We start from the raw sequence: 25,047 nt of genomic DNA, 5'->3' as shown, positions 1-25,047 counted from the left end.
TTCAGGTTTATTTTCGTAAAGAAACTAAATGGTGGTAGGAGGTCTCAGGCCGAGGTTTGAATCCAGCTGGTGTTTGAACTGGCAGGCTACAAGGTCGTCACTAGTGGCTACAGGAAACGCATGCTGGCTTGAGAAGCTGGACTGCTGGGAATCGAGCGTGTCAATAGCGACTGATCCCTGCTGCCGCTACTGGGTTCGGCCGTTGTCGGGGAGGTAGTCTAAATCATTTTGTGTGGGCATGACTGTTGCTGCTGCTGCTACTGCTGCTGCTGCTGCTGCTGCTGAGTTGGGTCGGGCTAATGACAAGCCCAACCTCACCGTGCGCTGATCTAGCCGTGATTGACCACTTATTGAAAAAAAACGCTGTATTTATATTCATCTGGCAGACGTAGTTGTAGACATTGTGGCTTTGCAGCATTGGGCATTGTTTTTCGTTCTTGATTTGTGTTTGTTTTAGTGTCTTTAAAGTGTTGTAGGGAGTCATTTGTTTGAGGTTTATATTCATGTGTCATATCAAATTGAAACTAGGAAAGTTGTGAATATTATTCTAGCGGGAATTAAGCTATTCAGAGTTCTACTAGATAATTATTCACATCAAAGTACTTGTCGAAAGGGCCGGCGGCTGTGATTTTTTCGTTTTGAATGGGGATCCTTTTTGATGAGCAGTTTCTTTTGGTGGAAACCGTGACAGATATATATTGGATATAAATTGTTTTCAAAACTTTCAATCTGTTAATATATGACGACTTGCACAGAATCGACTTAATATTAGACGGTTTAAATGCTTTTGTTGCGGACCAGGATATAAATATCCTAACTCACTACAAAAGAAAATAATGAAACGAATGGAAAGAAGGAAATAAAACTCAATTGCTGGATAAAATAAACATGTCGTTTATTTTCTGTTGAAAAATGAATGTTTTAGGTATAACTCGTGTTCATGTCCGCGCGTGGAAAGAGGAGTGAGTAATGTAGTGGAACGAGAAATGGCAGTTCAGCGTGTAGACAAAGAAAAAGATAGAGGGTTGACATCAGTAAAGCTGCGCACACATGTTGGTACTTGTCCACGTGGAAATGTCTTCAGGCCACTAGCTGTGGACGTGAACTTGTTTGGTTGATGGACCAAGCAAAAGGGAAAAAAGAGTGAAAAAGTCAATCCAGTTCATGGAGAGAGAAAGCGTATAAAGTGTACGTACTGTCTGTTAGCTCTTGCCCCACACAGTAGCAGGTGGCGTGAAGCACGCGGGCGCGGACGCCCCGAAAAGGGGCGAATGGTCCGTCGACCGCTCAGCTCAAGAGCTAAGTCGAAAAGGAGGAAGCAGCTTATTGCTCTTGCTTTTATAGTTGTTTCCGGTGGTCTTTTGCGCATGTGTGGATTTCCTTCAAAGGGGAAGTGACGTTGTGCATGTGTGTATATGCACGTGAATGTGAGTGTATGTACGCGAACGTGAATATATGTATGTGTGTGTATATGCGCACGTATGTTTGTGTGTATTACAAGAAAAATAGCTTGAGATGTGAACGCGTGTTTTTGTGTGAGACTAGAAAGGGCTCGCACACTTCCAAATTGCTTTCAAATTTTGAAGGGTCATGAAGTAATTCATTTTTTTTTTTCAACTATTAACAAAATGTTAAATAGCCAATTAAAAAAAAGCGAAATACATTCTGTTGACTTTAATTTCGTAATTGAAATATTTTTGTCAATAGGATTTTTAAATATTTTCGTTATTTCACCTTATTGCATTTTTAACTGAATAGAGTTTACACTAGTTGTATATTAAACTAAAATAAAAGATTAAAAAAAAAAACGCTTTGAAATAAGTTTAAAAAAAAAAAACCTAAACTTTTCCAGATAGGTAGAAAAAGCAGCTCGTCTTGCCTTTGGTAACAATTATTGGTTTTTATTTGTTGCATATTCGATTCCCCCCCCCCCTCAATTTTTGTTTTATTAAAAATGCCTCGGTTTTAAATTCACTGTGTAAGTCGCATAGTTGCGATACAAACACTTTATAAATTTATTAAAGTAAAAGATAAAAATGCCTATAATGCATTACTGAAAAGGTTTAAAACATTAAAAAAATAAAAGGAGGAGGAGGAGGCGAGGAAAAAAAAAAAAAAAAAAAAACAGCCGTGGCTCCAATATTGAACGCTCCTTTGTTTTGTTTCCATATTGGTTGATAAGGCAATGTCGGCTGACGTTCGTCGCCCAGCGTTGCGAACATCATCTTTCGAAGAGTGTATTATTCCTGTTGGAAATGTACTTCCAAATGCGATGGGAAAACTTCTCTGTTACTTATAAACCGAAGCTGAGTATTAATGGACCCTTTTCAATAAGAGAATAAACAGCCAAAAGTATAAATGTAACGTTGTTAAGCCTGATAACATGGTCCGTAAATTAGCAACGCTCATATTGATTATTGCTTATAAATCATTATTATTATTATTATTATTATTATTATCATCATAATAATAAGGACGAAAAAACAAGTGTTTGATTCTTAATCAATAATTACAGAGTTGAAGTGCTGCCCAATTTTTTCGTTGTTGGTAATGTTACCCCCACAAGAAGAGCAACAACAGTATAGAAAAACCTTTCTTCGTTGTCCCCGGGATCCTGGACCAACCTCTTTTTCTCACGTGGCCAGTTCTTCAAATTACAGACTGCGATCGTCCGGACATTTACTAAACACGATGCCCGTCAACACCAACAGCAAAAACCCTGCGACAGAAGCTCGAATTACAAATAATAAAGCCAGTATTACCTGCACAGGTAAGAAAAGAGTACACTTGCTGGGTTCAATTGTAGGGTTCATTCTTATTTCAGTCACCTAAATGATTTAGAGTGAAATAGGTTTCGACATTTAACTCCCAAATAATTTATTTTTACTCAGACCCTTTCTTAATGAAAAAGAAATCATTTAGAAAAAAAAAAAAAAAAAAAGTTACACGTGAAATGCCGAAATCAGACTAAGCTGAAAAATAGTTGCCATCTTTAGAAACAAGTCCATAGAAAGAATCTAAGGAATAATGATAACTCAAATTCAAAACTTTTTAGTCAAAAGACAGTGTCATGAACTTGAGTTAACTTATCAATAAGTTATCATCCTTTGAGCTATCTTCTTTCTTGACTTGTTTATAAAGATGGCAACTATATTTTTCGACATAGATTTCATTTTAGTGTTTCGTTTCACTGTTACATAACTACTTTTTATAACCGATTACATGTGAATATCCTTAAAAACTGGGGTGGGGCAAGCAAAACAAAAACTTATTTAAGAATTTCGCATAACGTAAAATGATGACTTTCGGGCCATATCTGGATAGCGTTGTCAGGACATATAATTCTAAGTCCGGGTGACAATCCCCTCCCCTCCTTACACACACCACTAAATAAATAAAAAAAACCGTCAAAGTGTCGATAAATATCAACTAAACACTCAACTTTCAAAAGTTGATTTTTAAGGGTATTAAAACACTCGTGTTTAGTTAGTGTTGTATTGTCTGCAATAAAACCAATCTGGCGACCATCCGTAGTTCCGCAACAGAATACATTGGATTATAAAGGTCTTAATATCATAAAAACTACTTGTCTGCAATAATTTTAAATGTGATATTCGTTCAAAATAAATCGGAATACCCATAAGAATGAACTTTTTTAAAGGTAAGTCTTTAATCGGTACTCGTTGGCACTTCCACCTTAATCCTACCATTTACAGTAAGTTTGGGTTGCAACAGCTCCCTCTACAACAACAACAAATAAACAAACGCATGTTTACATATAAAATTTAACTACAACAACTACAACAACAACAACAACAACAACAAATAAACAAACGCATGTTTACATATAAAATTTAACTACAACAACTACAACAACAACAAATAAACAAACGCATGTTTACATATAAAATTTAACTACAACGATTACATGTTAAAATGCCATCTAATTAGAACATTGGTGAACATTTTAGATGAATTTTGCGAAACTGATCGCCCATTTAAAATTTTAAATGAAATATTTTCCTTCCCCTCCAAAGTTTTTCAGAGTGTTCACATGTCATCGCTTAAAGTAGAATCTTAGTTTTTTGCAAGAAGGAGGGGGTAGTTGAGTCCTCATCTGCAGTAATACTAAGTAAATTGTTTGTGTGCAATGCCAAAACCTAAATAATTTAGGTAACTAAAGTAAAAAATTATCGGAATAAAAAAAAATTATCATTTTATCCATCAACCAAAATGTCTGTATGCCAACATTTTTTAGGGTTTGTTGAAAAACCTTTGCCTATCGGTCATCTCCGTTTCAGTAAAGACCAATAAGTCTCCTGTGCATCATGAGTAAGTTGCTGGAATCTGCTAAATAGAGAAATAGTCAACTACCTCAGTAACATGCAATATGGTTACCATTCTGCTAGATCTACAGCAGATGTGCTAATGATTATATCCCATACGATTAGCAAATCTCTTGACATAGGCTTCCTTTCTAGGGCAATTGCTCTTGACATATCAAAGGTCTTTGAAAGTGTATGGCATAAAGGTCTACTTCACAAGATCTCCAGCTACAGTATAGCTGGAAATGTTTTCTCAATTGTTAAATCATTTCTCTCTCATAGGTAGAATAGTGGTTGATGGGCAGAAATCAGAAGCTCACAGTATTAATGTTGGAGTCCCTCAAGTCCATCCTGGAGCCAACTCTCCTCCTGATCTACATCAATGATTGCTCTAATCACATCCTAAGATCATTTGTAGACATTTATGCTGACAACACTACCATCTATGGCAACACATCAAAGGCCGTAAATGACCAAGTTCTCTCTGATTCTCTCTCCTCTGATCTTGAGCCCATAGTAGAATGGGGAAAGAGGTGGCTGGTTAATTTTAATGCATCTAAAACCAAGCTTCTATTTTTACATCATCAATGCCTTGATCCCCATCTGACATCAATTGAAAGGAATGGTGTGAGAAATTCTGCAAAAATAAGCAGACTCCTCATTGGTCGATTTTGTTTGAACCTATCAGATTGATTGTTATTACTAACTGCCAAGTTGTATTTTTGGCGCTATTTTTATGTTTCAGGTGGCACTCAGTTTTCAAATAGACAGCAAGTCGAATGGACGAGAAAACTCGCCTCTTTATCCGAGGCATGGGCCTCAAACCCTTTTGGCCCTGGATATGACCAGTGGTGAGGCCCCAGCTTGCGGGCTTTGGGGAGTGTGGAGCCACCCTTTAATTGTCATTGCTCCCAGGTTCACTCTGACCCGGAGTGGTAGTACCTGTTAGAGTCCCAACTATGAGTTAAATAGAAACCGACTTGAAAACAACAAATATATTCTATTAAAAAAATTTTCTTCCGAATCTTTGGATTCGGCATTAAATAACCTGAAAAGGGTTGATATGCTGTAAAACAACCAACCAATCAATCAAACCCTTTTGTCTCGTTGAGACATGTTCATATCCTAATTTAGGGCGAAATGTTATCATTTGCAAACACCAATGCCCTTATGTTGGGCGGAATATTATTCATTGCACACTGTTGTTTTCTACGAACTCATTGACTTTCTTCTTTACTTAGATAATGTCTCTCAGAGACGAAATTAAGGTCTACATTTTGACTTGCCCTTTGTCCACCATTCGGATGGTTATTCTCAGTGAACTCCATGATGACTACCGGACTCACAGCATTCATCCTTGGAAGGCATCACTAACTCATTAACTTGTTGGAATTATTCTTCGAACAGCGTGGAAACTTGGATCCTGCAAACGTGAAGATAAACCATGAACTACTACCCTTAGGGGTGTTACCAGATCTGTTTCGGTGGAAAGCTAAAGATTGCACATCGTTTGCAACTTGGCTTATTTTACTTTAATAAAATTTATGTTGAAGTTTAAAGGTGAGCCTGCTGTGATTTCTGTTTGCTTTCTTTCGTTCTGCCAAGAGCAAAACTGAGGTGAGAGAATATCTCACAATGGCTCTTGTCTTGGGGAGGCGCCATGTTTTGACAAGCTTCTGGGTCTGACCTTTACTCTTGATCGGAAATACATCAAATCTGTTGCCAAGGTCGCTGGAAAAATGGTAGGATCATTCTACCACTCCAGTCATTGCTGATGCAATTCTCTACCTGTATAAGAGCCAAATACATCAAAGGATGGAGTACTGTTGCCACATCTTGGCAGGAGCTGCTAGAAGCACCTTATCCTGATTTGACAGAGTTAAAAATAGACTTTGTAGCCTGGTGGGAAATTTCCTTTACTTTTCCCTGCAATTTATTTCCCACAGAAGAGACGTTGTGAGGCTGTCTCTGCTTTATCCTTATTTTCATGGCAAGAGTTCGTCAGAGCTCCAATATATGGTCTGCCTCGTCGAACTTCCTTGAAAAACACTCGGCTTGCTGAAACCTTCCCCCAATCTTTATCTGTGTCTAAAGCTAAACATAGATTCCATGAACAAAGTTTCTTTCTTAGAGCTGCACTCATTTTGACACTTAACAATTTAGGCAATCCAAAGTAAAAAACAAAAAAAAAAATTAAGGTTGATGATTCTTTTCGCTCATTTTCGTTTCACTTATTCTAATCCTCTAAACAAAGCATATTGCCACTTGGAATATAATGGGCTACTATTTAGGGTCGTGTCTAACGGGGAACTGTGGGCAGTTGAACAGCAAGATGTTTGTTTGCATTACATTTAAACTTTTGCATGTTAATACAGTTAGGGAAGCAGAAAACGGAGGGAACTCTGAAGTCTGAGATAAGAAACTACTAGAAATTTGTCATCTTGTTTTTTGTTTTTACAAGAATCACCACTTATCATGGCACGAAGGCCACTCAAGAATAAAGGTTAATGAGTGTATAGTAGTCAATGGGACAATATTGTAGTAATCGTTAGTAGTGGAAATTTGGTAAATTGGATTACTTAAGGGTATGGCTCATCAATAACTTGTTTACGTTGGACTTGAAGAGGACCATATTGTAGTCAGTTGGAAAGTAGGGAAACAGAAGAGAGTTTCACAGGTGGGTAGTTCTAAGAAAGAAGTTTTGTTTATGGAATTTACGTTTAGGTTTGGGCACAGATAAAGAGTGTGGAAAATTATTGATAGTGGTTTCAACTAGACGAGTGTTTTTGGTGAAAATTTGGCAAAGGGAGACCATAGATTGGAGCTCTTGCCATGAAAATAATGATAGAGCAGAGACAGGCTTGCAACATATATATATATATATATATATATATATAATGTTGCAAACTTTCACAAAACTCTCATCTAGTTGAAACCACTATCAATAATTTCCCCACTGAAGTATTGAAATGAATTAGATTACAGGTTGGTGAATCTAATGGTTCCTAGTCTTATAGAATACTAGAAGGAAATATTCATATAAGACAATCCCAGCCAAATAAAATTGCTCAATATACTAGATAGAGCAAATAAAGATACTAGTTTATATACTTAAATTTCATTTAAAATTATCAATTTTCAAAATTTATTGCTTGAATCAAAGAATACAAAGTTTAAATTAATGTCTTTAACCCATGAGTTTTCAATGTAAGCACAGACAGAGGTGCTGACTATTGATGGAAAGAGCATGACCAGCAGAAAAGAGCGACCAAGGTGAATCTGCAAATGGATAAGGGGATAAGAGGATCCCCGTAGTGGTGGAAATGAGTATGAGTTTTAGGTCACACATTTGGTCAACCATAATGCCAAAATAGCTTGTGTTGGATTTTTCTGTTTCATAGTCTTCTACTTCTTCCTCCCCTACTTCTACAACATTGACACCGAAACGAATGACATGTGGGGATCTGCCTGACTCAGAAACCAAAAGTTCCTACACTACAAAATTTACTGTTTTATGACTCCGAGGTCCATGCTCATGCAAATGAGTATGGGTCTCGATTTTGGTTGTTGTGCACATGCAGTGTCATATCTGCATTCATCGCATCACACATTGTCTACACAAATAAATGAAACAGGGAGCGGGGATGGAGTTTGGAGAATGGGTGATGTCATTTCAAGGTCAGTAGGATTTATGGAAGCCCAAGGACAAAAAATTGAAAGTGGAGAATCGGCATCTTGGAGGATTTCTATGACTGAGGTGAGAAAATTTACTCATTCAATTGACTATCGAAGAGGCTAAAATTACCTGATGAGCGATACTGAATGGAGATCCATTTGTGGAAGTTCAATTTAAAACTCAGTCTCTAAAACAGATATCAAAATTAAAAAATTTTTTTTTTTTTTAATTTCACTTCAAACAAACCATTTTGATGTAGGTGGCTACTATTGGGGACATAAGTTACAGGGGTACTATGTAGGGAGTTGAGCAACAAGATGTCTGTTCACATTACACTTGAACTTCTGCATGTCAGTACAGTTGGGAAAGCAGGAACTCGGAAGGGAGTTTCAGAGTCTAGCAGTTTTGGGGAAGAAACTATTTGAGTAGAAAACTTTCTTACATCTAGGGGTCTCTACTGTGTAGGGGTGGGATTTTGCTGTTAGTCAGGTTTGTCGGGGGGTATGTCGAGGGGGTATCTTCTATAGTCGGGTCCGTACCGATTGGTATATATATATATACTATTGGTGTATATATATACTATATATATATATACTGGTATATATATATACTATACTATATATATATATATATAGAGAGAGAGAGAAGATCAGATAAATAAACGTGGATTTATAAGATCAAAGAATCCAACTTTGATCGCCCTTCGGGGCCCGTGGCGCAGTTGATAGAGATGTTGAATCTCTACAGTTCCAGATGAACATTGTATGAAGATAGCGGTTTCAATCCCACCCAAAGCGTGCCAGAGGTTAATTGGCCAAAATGTGGTGAGACAACAACTACGGATGGCAATGATGGCTGCAAAGTTCCTATCCGTCGCGGTTACCACCTGATGAAGGCCAGAGGAATAGTTGGCCGAAACGTTGTGAATAAACAAAAACCAATAAAAGATTAAAAAAAAAAATAAAACAACTAATAAAGATGAGAATAATAGTTCGAAATAAAAATAAATTAATATATAATGCTCATCTCAAAAATGAATTCCAATTAAGGAATAATATATATATATATATATATATATATATATATATATATATATATATATATATATATATATAGGAACAGACTTGCCTAAATCCATATTCTTGGTCAGTCAGAAGTTTAGTAGCTGCAAAGTGATGGACTAGTGCTTAGTTAATTATGAGCTCAAATATTTTGGGGAAAAGCAGGCAGAGGCTAATAACCATTTCGAAAGCTTTCGAATTTTTTAATATTTTATAGATGTGTTTGGATCTTTGTAATTGATTGAAAAATACATTATTTGATTCTTGTTTCTGAAGTTTTGAGATGAGGATTGATAATTTGAATATTTGAGGATTGATAATTTGAATATTTGAGGATTGAGAATTTGAATATTTGAGGATTGATAATTTGAATATTTCGGAATTGACAATTTGAATGTTTGAGGATTGACAATTTGAATATTTGAGGATTGACAATTTGAATATTTGAGGATTGATAATTTGAATATTTCGGAATTGACAATTTGAATGTTTGAGGATTGATAATTTGAATATTTGAGGATTGATAATTTGAATATTTCGGAATTGACAATTTGAATATTTGAGGATTGATAATTTGAATATTTCGGAATTGACAATTTGAATATTTGAGGATTGATAATTTGAATATTTGAGGATTGATAATTTGAATATTTGAGGATTGATAATTTGAATATTTCGGAATTGACAATTTGAATGTTTGAGGATTGACAATTTGAATATTTGAGGATTGACAATTTGAATATTTGGGGATTGATAATTTGAATATTTTAGGATTGATAATTTTGAACTAATGTTGTTATCTTGAGTGTTATCCATACAATGTTTTGATTGATGTAACCTACGACCTTCTTCTGGTGTATCTTGTCGAACTTGGGAATCTTTCTGTCAAACTCAGAAATCTGCACAGCATTTTGAAGGTAACCTTTCTTTAGTAGCATCCTCTCATTCCATTGGGCATGACTGAATAGAAATCTTAAGTAATTCACAATTGTAGTTTGAGGATCGAATCTTCTACCTCCAAGAGAGTATAACTTACAACTGACTTTTACCAAGTAATCTATTCACTATGCCATGAGTTCTTGTGAACAATTCTAATATGGAATTTAGAAGTCTTAAAGATTCCTGAGTTTGACAAAATACACCTGAAGAAAGTCAGAGGTTACATCAACCAAAACGTGAAAATAACAGTCAATTTGAGGACAGTAGTCCAAATAATCCAAATAATACGAATTTGACTTTTTGCTGGTAGGTACGGGCAAAACTGGGCAGATAAAAATAGAGGGACAAAGTTTTGAAAGCCGATTCATCATAATTTTTTTGTAGGTTTCCGACTACTTTTTAATTGTATTTGAAAGATTAGAGACTAAAATTAATTTCCTAAAGGAAAAAAATATTTGTACACGTGAAAAAAAAAAAAGTTATGAAAAATATTTTCACAGTGAGCTAACCAATTCAGCCAAATTTTTAAGTTAAATAAATTTATTGTAAAAATCCTTGAAAAGATAACTATTAGTTTTCTGGGTTTATTTCAAAGATAATTAGTAAAGTAAAGCCCTAAGATATTGAATTAAATAAAAAAAACAAAAAAAAACACCTTGTTTGTACAAAAAATAGCTAAATTAGCCCTCAAAAAGCAAGTAATTCTGCCGTTCACCAAAAACACAACAAATAAAGGTTTGTAAACACAATTACACGGAAACTCAAAATTACAGCCAATTGAAACGCTGTTTCAAAATGAAATCATGATAGTAAAAGGAGGTAGGGGTGTCAGATTTCTTTTTTTTTTTCCCCCAGACGTGCATCCATACATTCCTATTCTAAACGTTTGTATCAATTTTTATCATTTTTTTATTTAATTATTTTTTATGTTCCTGTTTTAAATTAATTTTTTTTTTTAATTATTGTTCGAGATTATATAAAAATTATGTTACACCGAAAGTTTCACATTCATGCGAGCAAGGAAATTATTAAAATCTTGCATATAAAAGTTCTGCAAAATCTGTAATTTAAAAAAAAAAAGTAGAAATATTTTTGCTAAACAATGCTTAATTCAATAGCAATATCGGTAGTTTGAGAAATTCATTTTTCTTTGAGTTATATCGAATTCATTAATACGGACTTTAGGGCTTTTTTTTTGTAATGTTCCTGTAAAAATGAAATAATTTTTTAAAAATTGTTATAATTTACGATTCTTTATTTTCATAAAAAAATCAAAAATAAATTCTTTCATTTTTTTTTTTTTTTTAACTACAGAAAACCATAACTTTAGTAAAGGTATTTTTTGTTTAAACAAAATAATACATTTCCACTAAGATTTAAATAAAAAATAATGTGTTCATTATATTTCATGATCATTATTTTATAAATACTGAAAATTTCATTAAAATTGGTTAATTTCCTGATTTTTGGTGATTTTTTAAGTAAAGGGAAGGGTCAAAATGTTTATACATTTTGAGCATCAGCATTCATTTTGCATGCTGGCATCAAAGATTGATAGGTTACCATTTGAATAAATACTGGTGTCCTAATCAATGTTATGAGTTAGGAGACCTGATTTCCATGACAACATGACTTATATGGAGCTATACTTGTCAAAAACGTTTATTCCTATGATTTGTCTCGACTTTTCCAAGGGATTATTGAAAGATTTGTTGCTGAAGATTTGACGAGTTTTGATCTTTTCTTAAATCCTTTTAAGCAGACAACATTAAATGGAGGCCTACTTATTAGTTCAATCTCTTCAAATGAAGTTCATTTTTATAAAAAGCAAATAGTTAAACATTGATATAGTTTTACTTTGATAAATGTTTTAATCAAATATTTAATTTCATGTTCAGAATTTCTGTTATAGTAAAAAAAAAAATAAAAAATAAAGTACATACCTGTGACAAAACGAAAATATTAAATTATAATTATTGTTTAGGTAGTTTTATTTTTTATAAAGAAAATAATTTTTAAGCGATTAATAGGAATTCATAAGCATTATTACATAAATCTCGCAAGTTTGAATTATCTTGAGTTATCTCTTTTTGTTTTATTTTTTTAGACATGTTCTTCAGTTACTCATAAAATTTGATTTTCTTAAAAATAAAAATACATGATCAATTTACATGATTTTTGGAATATTTTCATTTCGTCAAAGGTACATGCATTATACAAAATTTTTTGTTTGTTTTTTTAACATTAGAAGAATTCTTGACAAGAACCAAAATTTAACCAACAATAATAATAAACGATGACAAAAAGAATTTGATGTGAAAATGCAAAAGCTAAGAAAAATTATTACTGTGGTACTATAGACGTTACTCCCACCCCAAGGAGTGGTAGGAAGTGATTCATTGGAAAAAGTTATTAGTATTGAAAAAAAAAACTTGACAATGGTTAAAAATGCTTCATCAAGGTACACAAAGGCAGTAGAATGGGTAGTCAGTTGGGAGTGGCTGAGTAAGCCAAAAGATCCAGGCCAAAAGGACAATAAAGGGGACAGCGCTCCCCAGGAGAGCTGCTCCCTTTTTGGGGGAGCAGATCAAGAAAATGAGGGGGCATACCGCCTGGACCTCACAAACGAGGAAGAGGCAGATGGCTTCAAATTAAACAAAAAAGATCATGCTCCCCAAGAGGCCGACTCCTCAAAACAGGAAGCTGCTCCCGAAAAAGACTCTAACCAAGGAGAGTCAGGCCCAAAAGACACTGAAAAGGGAGCTCCCCCCCCAAAAAAAAGCGACACTCCCACAAAAGGACAGACTAAGAAATCTGGAGAGGCAGGAAGCGTCGCCAATAAACAGACAGGGGCGACCTCCATAAAAGCTTCAGCCAGTACGGTGAGGTGGAACAGGTGACCCCAGTACGGTCAAAAACTGGGACTCACCTGCTACACAATAGCAATGAGGCTGAAGAGGGAGGGTGTTTGGGCGATACCAGCGTTGCTGACATACAAGAATGCCAGCATGATGGTAGTGGTGGAGGGCCGTCGTCCGCACTGCTGGTTCTGCCAAAAGCAGGACCACATGGCTAGGAGCTGCCCCCAAAGGGTAACCCCTAATCAAATGACCCAAAAGGCGGTCAGAACTCCTGAGACAGCGTCCACGCAAAACAAGTGGCAACAACCCCTGCAACCGCGGCACCAACCCCAGCTTCAAGGAAAACCCAAACCACCCAGGAGGCCAAGGGAGAGGAATGGAGCACGGTAGCAGCAACTAGACGAGCAGACACAACCAATGGTACCCACTCCAATCGAGACGAGGATCAAGCGGAGAAAAGACTGCTCCTCTGAGGATGAATCTGCAAGTGAGAAGGAGGAACTCAACCTCACCTTTCTCCGGTTCATTCAAAAGAATAAAAAAGAAAAACAAAAGAAGAAAAGAAGAAGAAAAGGTGGCCCCCCACTCCCTGTGAACATACACCACCCCTAACAACAAAATCCACTTACACCGCACCAACACCAACACCAACACCAGGCACCACACAAACACCCATCTCCACACCAATGCAAACTGAGCTACCCCCCCCCCAAAAGGAAAAGAATGAACCGAGGGAAGAGAGAGACTCCTCTGCCTCTCATAAACCAACCAAATTTAAAGCCCTTGCCCCGAGGAACTATGTTATGTAACCCTCTATCTGTGGCAACAGACATTTCCCATCGGCAGAGGAAAAACTTAAAACCTCTGCTCGATTACAAACAGAGGGGAAAGATGTAAATATCCCCTCAAATTTCACGGACGCCCCGCTCCTAATAACTTTTGTCAGAACTCCAGAGGCCTGCAAGACCAACTTGTAGACAAGGCTGCAGGCCGCTGAAGGGGCGTTTCTGGGAATCGAACTGGTTAAGAAAAATGACCCTTCTCTTGACGAACTGTCAAAACAATGCAAGGGAAGGGTCCCAGTGTTGGTCCATCCATCACTCTACAGGGTCATCAAATTAATTTATCCTTTGGACGTCGGCGACATTGCAAGAGAAGGTCAGGATATGAAAAACCTGACCACCTTGAGCATGGCACATAACGTCGGCGTCCTCTCCCCAGCTGACTTCGGAGCTTAGTGTGACACACCCTAAGGTAGGTACCATGGCTTTGAATTTGGCTAGTTTGAATGCGAGGGGCTTGAGATCATCGGGCCGTGCGGCTCGCCTCCAGCACGACCTCTTATCTCTGGGAGTGGATGTGGCTGCGATTCAGGAGACGCATTTGGTTTCCTCTGTGGACTGTCAGGTGCTGGCCTGAGATTTTGAGTTTTTCTCAGCATATGGCAGCCCGCGGGGGAAGGGAGTTTCCGTGCTGGTTAAACGACCCTGTCAGTAACGGTTGATGTTGTTCATAGGGATGTGGTGGGCAGGCTGGTTGTGGCCAATGTTGCTGTAAAAGATTCTGTGTTTCAGGTGATCGCGGTTCATGTGCCCAGCACTGCTCGTGAGAGGGTCTCATTCTTCAATCAGCTTGAGGCGTTTGTAGATTGTCAAAAGCAGGTAGTGCTAATGGGGGATTGAGAAGTGCGAGTCCAGCCTGGCTGATCTGATGGCTAAATGCGGTCTGGTCGACAGGTTTCAGGTCGAGCATCCGGGGCAGGAGATGTGGACGTGGACCAATAGTGTTTCCTCCTATCTAAAAACTTACTTAGACAGGATGTTACTTAGGAAAGGCGAAGTCGACTTCTTATCTTGTCCCACGTTCACTTGGCTAAGCAAGATGGACCATAAACTAGTTATGGCCCGGCTGAAGCTAGGAAATAGGCCTAAGTTAGTGGCTCACTGGAAGTTAAACACCTCCCTTCTGAAGATACAAGACTTCCAAGAGAAGCTAATAGAATTAATTCAAAAAGCACTAGTGGGGGCGGTTACTGAGTGTAAGTGGTGGGTAGGTCTAAAAACCAAAATTAGAACCTTCTCCGTCAAGTATGCCCAGCGCCTTGCACTAGATAAGACCACGATGAAGAAGAAGCTAGAGCAGAAACTAGCCCGGGATATGAGGGAGGGTGATAGGGTTAGTAGCAGGACTTTCTGCGTGAGAATAGTGAGCGTTATGAAGGTCAAGTAGTCAGAGTTAGGCTTAGAAAGATAGGCAATGAAGCAGTCAACTTCAACACTGACGCGCATTGTGAAATTTCTAGGCGTGGCTCGGAATCACACCCTGGAATCGACTCGGGAGATCGAGGAGCGTTTTATGCAGCAGCCTGATCTTTCAGTTCTTGAGTTTAGCGACTATTTGGCTGACTCTCCCCGCCTCGAGGCGGCTAGTTGCGAGGGCTAGGTGACAGAGCGGGAGGTTTTTACTGCGCTGAAGCAGGTCAGCTGTGACAGACCGCCGGGACTCGATCGTCTGCCATACGAACTGTATTTGAGGCTGTCGCCCATGTTTCTACCTCCTCTGACGGATGTGTTCAATCATTGGTTTGCTCAGGGATCCATCCCAGGGTAAGTCCCCAAGGGAGTGATCACATTGCTGAGGAAAGGTGATGGGCATGGTGGGGAAGAGTTAGACGATTGCAGGCCCATAACTCTGCTAAACACAGAGTTGAAGATTTTGGCCATAGTCCTGTCGAATTGGCTGCAGGTTATTATCGGCGAGTTCAGAACAACTTGCACCTGATACGCACAATCCTAGAGGGAGGGATAGATGACAACACAGAAGCCGCGCTGATCAACTTAGATCAGTCCAAAGCTTTCAATAGGGTCGACCATCGTTTCTTGGCATCTGTCTTAGAGGCCGCCAGTTTTAAACCGGACTTCTGCAAGTGGATCTCCGTGATGTATCGACAGCCCACAGCCATCGTGCAAGTCAATGGAAAGCGCTCAAAACCCTTTGTTATCTCTCGGTCGGTTTGTCAGGGTTGTCCGCTGTCGCCCCTGCTCTATTTCCTGGCTTTGGAGCCCCTGCTCCGCAAGCTAAGACATGGGGAGACAAATTCGGCCCTGCGCGGAATTGCAATGCCCAGTGGCTCAGCCGCCAAGGTATCCGCGTTCGCCGATGATGTCACGGTCTTTGTGTCGAGCTTCAGAGACATCAAGATCGTGTCGGAGGTGCTCGCTTGGTACGAAAGAATTACAGGGACCAAGATAAACCGCAGCAAGTCAGTAGGACTGCGGTTGGGCGCCTGGAATGGCAACACCAACCTCCCGGCACCCTTCAGCTGGACGGATGGCCCAGTTCAGATCCTCAGCGTGTGGTTCGGACCGGGTTTCCAGCTTGACAAAAATTGGTTGGAGGTACAGTCAAAGGTGGAGGCTGCAGTCAATTCGTGGCTTCCTAGGAAACTTTCCTTAAAGGGTAGAGCTGAGGCGTGCGCCACTTATGTCTTTCCTCTCATCCTTTACTGACTGGCCATAATTCCCCTGCCTGCACAACACCTAACAGCTCTCGTTGAACTCTTGTCCTCACTTCTTTGGGACAGAGGAAGACACTGGGTGAGCAGACAGGTCTGTATTCAACGTCTGTGTGAAGGAGGCTTGGGAATGCCGGACTTGAAGTGTCATCAAGACTCTGAGAGGCTGGCCTTCCTGAGCCACTATATGCAAGATGACCAACTGTGGCACCCTGTGGTTACTGCCGCCTTCCCCGACCTCGTTCTCGACCCTTCTATCGAGAGCCGTCTCAGGCTGCGGGGAGAATCTGCCTACATGAAAGAGTGCCAAACTGCGCTAAAACGACTACCAAGGTCCAGCGACCTTGTGACTGCTACCCATAGGGAACTCCACAGGGATCTAGTGAAGGGGGCCCGCCGACGACCCGCTATGTGCGCGTTTGGGGTGGCAGCAGAGTGAGATCTGCTCCGCGTGGAGCTGGGCGCCGGGTTCGAGTCATCTGAACAATTCGGAGTTCTCTCTGACCTGGCGATTGGCCTGAAATGCACTTCCACTCAACAACATACAATGCAGTTCCGGGTGTTTGGAGTCGCCTGATTGTCCCCGTTGTGGGACAACGGCTGTAGAAACGACGGATCACGCTTTCTTCAATTGCCGCGAACTCCACCAGTACTGGTCATATGTCAGCGAGGTGACTGCTTGCATCGATCCCGAGCATTCTCGCCCGATTACTGTATCCAATGTCGTTGACAACGTGAGGCCGCCGTGGGACAGGGAAAGACAAATGGTCTAAATTACCATCCTGGCCGTGGCGAGAATGGTGATTTGGACATTGCGTCTGCAAGGTGGCCGTGGAGTGTTGTCTTTTTCTGATCAGGATCTGATCGCTTTCTTTAAACACCAACTACGGGTGAAGATCAGATGTGATAGAAAAAGGCTGCATCACGCTTCATTTGACAGAAGATGGATACATATAGCAAGTCTGTGTGTACGAAGAGGAGCCAAATTTGAATACATGTACCCCGCCTAGGTGTGGAATGCGCAATTCCGTAAAGTAAAATTAAACAAGTAGCCTCTCAGCTAGCTGAGTGTGTGTTCCATCCCTCCCCAATTAAGAAGCCTCCAAGATCCCCACCGTCTCCTACTTGCAATTTTTGTTTTCACCCCTTCCTCTAAATTTCACCCATCTTGGAGAGAAAGAAATACAAACTAACCTCCATTCCTTACCCACAAAATTTTCTTTTCTTCATTCACCCCCATCTAGAGGGCATCCCTACTTAGAGACTGACCCACAAAAGCGAGGTTTCTTTTACAAACCTTGTGGAATGGGCAGTCTATCAATTACTAATCACCTTTTGTTTTTTCTTCTCCCGCTCTGGACACAAATGAATTATTTTACCATTTTTATTATCTTTTTTGTTTTTACACGTCAATAAAAAATGTTTTAAAAATTGGGAGTTTAGTAGGACGTCCTCCAGTACGAAAGGGTGAATGCGGTATTATGGTGAAAGAAGATACTAGCTGGGAGAAACTTTTGATTTTGTTTAGTTCTGGAGTGACAAGGATGACCAACGACCCCCACAATCCCTCCTTTTGAGTTGGCCATGTGCCTAAGTTTTTTGTTCATTGTTGATTTTCACTGTACTTTTAACATGAATAAAGGATTTAATATCTCAAAGTGTAGTATCTGTTCTTACTACATGCTGTACTTATGTTTGTAACTTTGTGATATAAAGTGGGGGATCATTTTACATTAAATTAATACGGAAATGTAAAATGATCACCCACTTTACAATCAGTCAGTTTCAAAGCCATTTAAGTCATTCTCCAGATCATTCAAGTTGTTTTTGAACGATTCCAGTTATTTTTTAAGCATTCAATTCATCCTTAAGTTCATTAAAGTCATTTCAGCCCATTTTTCGGTCATTTTAGTTTATCTTTTTTTTTCTTTTTTTTATTTTTTATTACATTTTCACCCCAAACAAGGCACATTGCTACTTTGGTGTAGGGGGCTACTATCAGGGGCAGCAACTACTGGGGCACTCTGTTGGGATTTGGACAGCAAGATGTCGGTTCACGTTACACTTGAACTTCTGCGTGTCAGTACAGTTAGGGAAACAGGGACCTGGAATGGAATTCCAGAGTCTAGCGGTTCTGGGGAAGAAACTACTGGAGTAGAAAGATCTTTTACATCTAGGGATCTCTACTGCATGGGGGGTGGGATTTAGTTGCCTGTTGAGTTTGTCGAGGGTGTCTACGTCGTGGGGGCACAAGTGTCTGCAGTTTATCAGAGCATTCACCATTAAAATACTTGTAGAACAGGCAGAGGGATGCAACATTTCGTCAATGGGACAGAGGCTGAAGCTTAGATGCCAGTTCAAGGCCTATCAGATTGGCGACTCTTTTTTGAACCTTGTCTAGGAGCGAGAGACTAGTAGCAGATGCACCAGCCCAGATGTGATAGCAATACTCCATACATGGGCAAATGGTGGCCTTATAGAGATACAGGATACTTTCAGGTGTCAGTAGTTTTCTAGCACGGTAGAGAGAGCCTACCTTCTTCGCAATGGCCCTGGCAATGTTTCCAATATAATTGTTCCAACTCATGTTTCCTGTGAACGTTAGGGCAAGCAGTTTGAAAGATGTACTCTCAGACAGGGAGTCACTGGCCATTGCTATTCTTGGCAGAGAAGGTTTCTTGTAATTATTGAAGGAAACCAGTTTAGTCTTGGCAGCATTGAATGTGACCATCCATTTTTGTCCCCATTCCACTACAGATTGGAGGTCATCCTCTAGTGTTTTTGCCATTTCTTTAGTTATGTGTTCATTTGTTTTCGTGTCATGCCTGTTATAGAGTGTGGTGTCATCAGCATATATACCCATCTCAGAAGCAGTTTTGTCGAGATCATTAATGAATATTAGGAACAATAGAGGTCCAAGGATAGACCCCTGAGGCACTCCCGCATCTATATCATATCGTTTAGATATACGACCGTCGAGGACAACCTGGATTTTTCTCTTATCTAAGAAGGATTTAATTACATTATGTATTCTACCAGTGATACCGTATGATCTAATTTTCCTGAGGAAACCCTCATGCCATACCCTGTCAAAAGCCTTAGATATATCTAGAGCTACCGCTCTGCCCTCCCCCGCTTTGTCCAGTGAATTGTATATACGTTCAGAGATTCCAGTGAGGATGTCTGCTGTGGAACGGGCTTGTCTAAATCCATATTGTTTGTCAGTCAGAAGTTTAGCATCTGTAAGGTGACGGACTAGAGCATGGTTAATTATGGTCTCAAATATTTTGGCGAAAAGTGGGAGGAGGCTAATGAGGCAATAATTTGCTGGGTCAGTTCTTTCACCAGAATTCTTGAATACTGGTACCACAGAAGCAGTTTTCCAACAGCCCGGAAAGCATGATTCATGAAGGCATTTGTTGTAGAGTTTGGAGAGAACTGAAGCTACTTCGGCTGAGCACTTTTTTAATAGCACAGCTGGGATGAGATCAGGTCCACATGCTTGTGAAGTGTCAAGGTTTTTTATGATAGCATGCACCTGAGCAGGGGTGATTTTTAGATCATCATGTGGCGTCTGTCCACAAAGGAAAGTCAGGCTGGGGGTGGTTGGAAGGGTCCAGTGTGGAGTTTGGGCCAAACCGGCTGGCGAGCATATTAGCCTTGTCGGTTGCTGAGCAAACAACCTTGTGATTGTTGGTTAATGGGGGAATTGTTGATTGCCTATTATTTACTAAACTGTTGTAGATTTTGCAGAAGTCACGAGTTCCTAATTTTTGTGCTTCGATGCGTTTTTTAGTGGTTTCAGTAAATTCTCTCTTAGCTGTCGCTATTTCTTTCTTAACGTTACTTCTAGCTTCTATATACTTCTGTCTGTTTGAACTGGACTTATGTCGGTTAAATCTGCAGTATGCATGCTGCCTTTGAGCAATGGCAGTTGCGCAAATAGAAGTAAACGATTGGAGACAGTGGGGCTTGCTATAACATTTCCGCATGGAAAACTTTAAGAATTTCATGTCAATCCTACATTCACGCATTTATTCATTACACGAGAGCACGCGACCACTGACTATCAGCCTTGTTTTGTTTTTTTTTAAGTCAGTATTTTTAGAGTTAGTTTTACCACAGTTTTTCAGTTTATGACAGTTGACAACAGTTTGGAGCAAGTAAAGCTTTAGCTGATGAAATGAACTGATCAACAGACTGACAGAAACGCCTCAAAAAACAGCCAGTTTCCTTTATAAATCACTCTGAGGGCACAACTGATTTATACATAATGTATCAAAGTTATGTTTTCTTTTGTGAGTTTTTTGTGTTGCTTTATATTTTAACTATTTGTAAACCAGTACTCACACCTTTGGTGATCGCCAAGATGACACTGCTAGAAGAAGAGATAAAGACAAATAGAAAACTTACACAAGTGAGGGGGAGTGGTGGTTGTGAGAGGGACGGCATGGTTGTACGTTACAAATGGTTTCTTACTCAAGAGCATTAGATGCAGAAAAGTTTTTTTTTAATTCATGAGAAAATTATATTCAAATAAAACCATAATTTTTTTTTAATTCATGAGAAAATTATATTCAAATAAAACCATAATTTTTTTTTAATTCATGAGAAAATTATATTCAAATAAAACCATAATTTTTTTTTAATTCATGAGAAAATTATATTCAAATAAAACCATAATTTTTTTTTAATTCATGAGAAAATTATATTCAAATAAAACCATAATTTTTTTTTAATTCATGAGAAAATTATATTCAAATAAAACCATAATTTTTTTTTAATTCATGAGAAAATTATATTCAAATAAAACCATAATTTTTTTTTAATTCATGAGAAAATTATATTCAAATAAAACCATAATTTTTTTTTTTAATTCATGAGAAAATTATATTCAAATAAAACCATAATTTGTTTTTCTTTTACCATCAGAATGTCTATTTCTTTAGATTTCTCTTTAATTCTCATAATCTTTTACAGCAGAGTAGTTCGGTTGTTTTGTTTTACAGTGTATCAATTATCAGGTTGATGCAGAATCTGCTCATTTCGGTAAAAGATTTTATGCTTTAAAATCTTTATATCTTAAAATATTTATTCAGTGTATTTGGTTTGCTTGTTTTTGTTGAGGAAAATTATTTTTCTTTTCAGTTTTGCAGAACATAATTAAGTTTTTCAAAAAGAAAGGAAAATAAAAAGCCATAACGATGTTCGGGGCAGAAAACGAATATCTTCAGACAGCTTGATTTAGTAGCATCAATTACTGCTATAACATTTATCAACAACAGAAATTTTTTAAAATGATATAAACTTACTTTTTCCTCGTGACTCACTTGGGGTGTTTTTCCTTCACTTTTTATTTTTATTTTTTTCTGCGCTGACTTCACACCCGACTTAAGAACCAAAATACAATATATCTTTTTTGTCACTTTTGTTTCTTTCCTTTTCTTTTATCCAGTTTTCTGCATTATTACAGCCTCTCATTATTGAGCTATACAATACACACAATGCTTTAAGCAAACTACTATAACACTCTCTTACATATAAATTTTCATGTGAAAAGTTTTCCTTTTAATTTTGACTAGTGGGGGTACCCGGCGTTGCCCGGGTGTTTGGGGGTAGATCAAAACAACCCTGTTTAAAAAAAAATTTGGCCAGGTGTTTGGAGGTGTAAAAGAAAAAAAAAGTTTTAGTAGGAAGGTAGAATTGAACCCCGAAGCCTTGACGCGAAGGTGGAAACGAAATGGAAAACCTGCAACCTAACCATCTCGGCCACGAAGGGAGACGAATTGATAAGTGTCTTAAGTTAACATTTATAAAGTGAAATTAACAGGTGCAAGAAAGTTAAGTTGCGTGATGTTTGACATAGTTTTGCGCTGCAAGCCAGTTTCTGTTTCTCCCGCTCTATCATTTGCTTTTTTTATACTGAAAAGTGTAACGAAGACGTAAATAGCACGTAAAAGTCTGATAAATTAAAGATAGCTGCGACCCCCATTCTTAAGTCGTAGATATTATGATTTAGATAGCATATAAAAAGTTTTAAGGAGTGAGCCGACTGAAAGGCCGGCGAAAAAAGCCTTTTGCGGACATACAAAAAAAGTGCACACACATACATACATACACACACACACACATTTTCGCTTTTATATTTATAGATAAATTTCAAATTTATGCAACATTTTACTGGCACCAACAATTTTTGTAAATTTCAATCATTTTCTTTTCTTTTTTTTTTTTTTTTTTTTTTTTTTGATGCCACAAAATTTATAATTTCAATGTTGTAAGCTTTATTTTTACAGCTTTCACCGAATATTTTTGATTGGTTTTAAGTATATTGGGGTTTGACCCACTTGGATTTATTCACTTAAATTTATTCAAAGTTCTATGAGTTTCCCAGGTAAAAAAGTAAAACAAAAAAGCTGGGAAAACTCATAGAAATTCTGCAGGTCTGTTGGCACCATTTCATCTCCAGCATCCAAATGAGAATGCAATGCAGTATTATCCTCCTCATCTAATCTTTTTTAAAACAGGAAACTTTACTGGTTTAGCTATGCTGTGTGCCGTAACCCAGGAGAGTTCATCCACAAAGCAATAGCTCCAGAATCATTCCAAGATTGATAAAGCAGCCTGAGGCCGAAAATGTATTTACACATCATCAAAACTGTTGTTGAACCTAGTTCTGGTCCACAAATTTACGGTGTTCACCGCTGGGATTGACTATCACTCTATTGACCGCAACAGTTTGTGTGCGTGATCTATGTTCATCTGGGACTATACTATGGGAGCTGTGTAAATTACACTGTATTATTATTCCCTTTCTATTTGAGTCTGAGTTCTCTTATTTTTGGTTTTTCATTTATTCGTCTATTAGGTATGTATATATGTAGTGTGATGATGTATGGAAGTGATACCTGACCAGGGAGGACGTGCATTGCATGGAGAAATATGATATGAGAATAATATGATGTATGAATCTTAATGTTTATATCTGGTGACCTCAGTCTAATAGATGCAGATGAATTAGTAAGGAAGGCCAAAGCAAATATGGGAGAAAGTGATAGGGATGAAGTTGAGCGAAAGAGAGATAGACCTGGTCAGAGATAAGTTAGTTTGGAAGTCAATTTCTAAAAACACATGTCAGCATGTCAAACGGACAATAAACAACGATGACAACTCATCAATTATTAATATGCAGAGCAGATTAAAGACGTTTTTCTCTATTTAAAAGTTTTCCAATGTATATTAAGCATATTTTCTACAGTAACGTAGTGTTTAACAATTCGATATTAAAATGTTAACAAATAGTAATTCTTGAAATATATTTCTTTTTTGTCTGTTTGTTTCAATTTTTCTTAGAAACTACTAGTTCGATTTGGCAGAAATTTTGTATGGACCTTTTTTATGATAAGGTGCAGTAAATTAAGTATGGTATCCGTTCTTGAAATATTAGGCTTGAAAATAAAATTTAAAATGTTTTTTAAATATTATGCTTGAAAATAAAATAAACATATTCTGTAAATATTATGCTGTAAAATAAAATTCAAATATTCTTAAAAAAATATGATTGAAAATAAAATTCAAATAATAATATTTTTGAAATATTAGGCTTGAAAATAAAATTAAAATATTATTCTGTAAATATTAATTATTTATTATTTTTTTTATTACATTTTCACCCCAAACAAGGCACATTGACACTTTGTTGTACTATCAGGGGCATAAGCATCAGGTGTACTGTGTAGGAAGTTGGGCAGCAAGATGTTGGTTCACGTTGCACTTGAACTTCTGCATGTCAGTACAGTCGGGGATGCAGGGACCCGGAAAGGAATTCCAAAGTCTAGCTGTTCTGGGGAAGAAACTACTGGAGTAAAAGGCTCTCTTACATCTAGGGATCTCTACTGTGAAGGGGTGGGATTTAGCTGCTTGTCAGGGTTTGTTTACGTCGAGGGGGCACAAGTGCTTGCAGTTCGTCAGAGCATTCACCATTAAAGTACTTGTAGAACAGGCAGAGGGATGCAACATTTCGTCGATGGGACAGAGGCTGAAGTTTAACTGACAGTTCAGGACCTATCAGATTGGCGACTCTCTTTGTCTAGGAGCGAGAGACTCAACAGGCTCCATTTCACACCTGACTCAGTTCAAAAGCCTGTAAAACAGAAACCACAATTAGTTCAGAGCTGTAATTTGTCACATAACCCGTAGAGATATAAATCATTGCACATGTAAAATTTCAGCTAGATCAGACAACTGGAACTGAGTCAGGGGCATTACTTATTGCACGCCCCTTGTAGTTTCGTTCTATATAACCAACAATGAGCATTTCAATATTCAGTTTGGCTACCAGTATATATATATATATATATATATATATATATATATATATATATTTAATAATTATTATAGTAAAAAAATTATTATAGTAAAAAAATAATTATATATAGAGAGAGAGAGAGAGAATAAATGACAAAAGTTATATTCCAAAATTCATGATGTTGACCATTTCATAATTTATTTAATTTTAATTCAGTTAACTTTCAAAATTCTATATATATATATATATATATATATATATATATATATTTTCTCAAAAAATTTAGATAAGTCATCGGTGTCGTAGCTATTACGTTACACATGCATATTCGTAATGCCATCATTCGACCTTCACCTGGCAAAG

General features: G+C 37.9%; 1 protein-coding gene across 3 annotated transcripts in view; it reads left to right on the top strand.

Annotated features, from left to right (window-relative positions):
- The first annotated feature begins 423 nt into the window (after positions 1–423).
- The window catches only part of LOC145260562 (uncharacterized), a 131,788-nt gene continuing 107,164 nt past the window's right edge, over positions 424–25,047 (top strand). For all 3 annotated transcript variants that reach the window (XM_080118818.1, XM_080118835.1, XM_080118811.1), the window contains exon 1: positions 424–2,770. In XM_080118818.1, coding sequence (XP_079974944.1) covers positions 2,551–2,770 — 220 coding nt within the window. In that variant the 5' untranslated portion in view covers positions 424–2,550. The remainder of the gene's footprint in view (positions 2,771–25,047) is intronic.

Source organism: Euprymna scolopes, chromosome 3 (genome assembly GCF_053919585.1).
Source record: "Euprymna scolopes isolate OS-2025 chromosome 3, ASM5391958v1, whole genome shotgun sequence".
Taxonomy (NCBI): domain Eukaryota; kingdom Metazoa; phylum Mollusca; class Cephalopoda; order Sepiida; family Sepiolidae; genus Euprymna; species Euprymna scolopes.
This window is presented reverse-complemented; position numbering and strand designations above follow the sequence as displayed.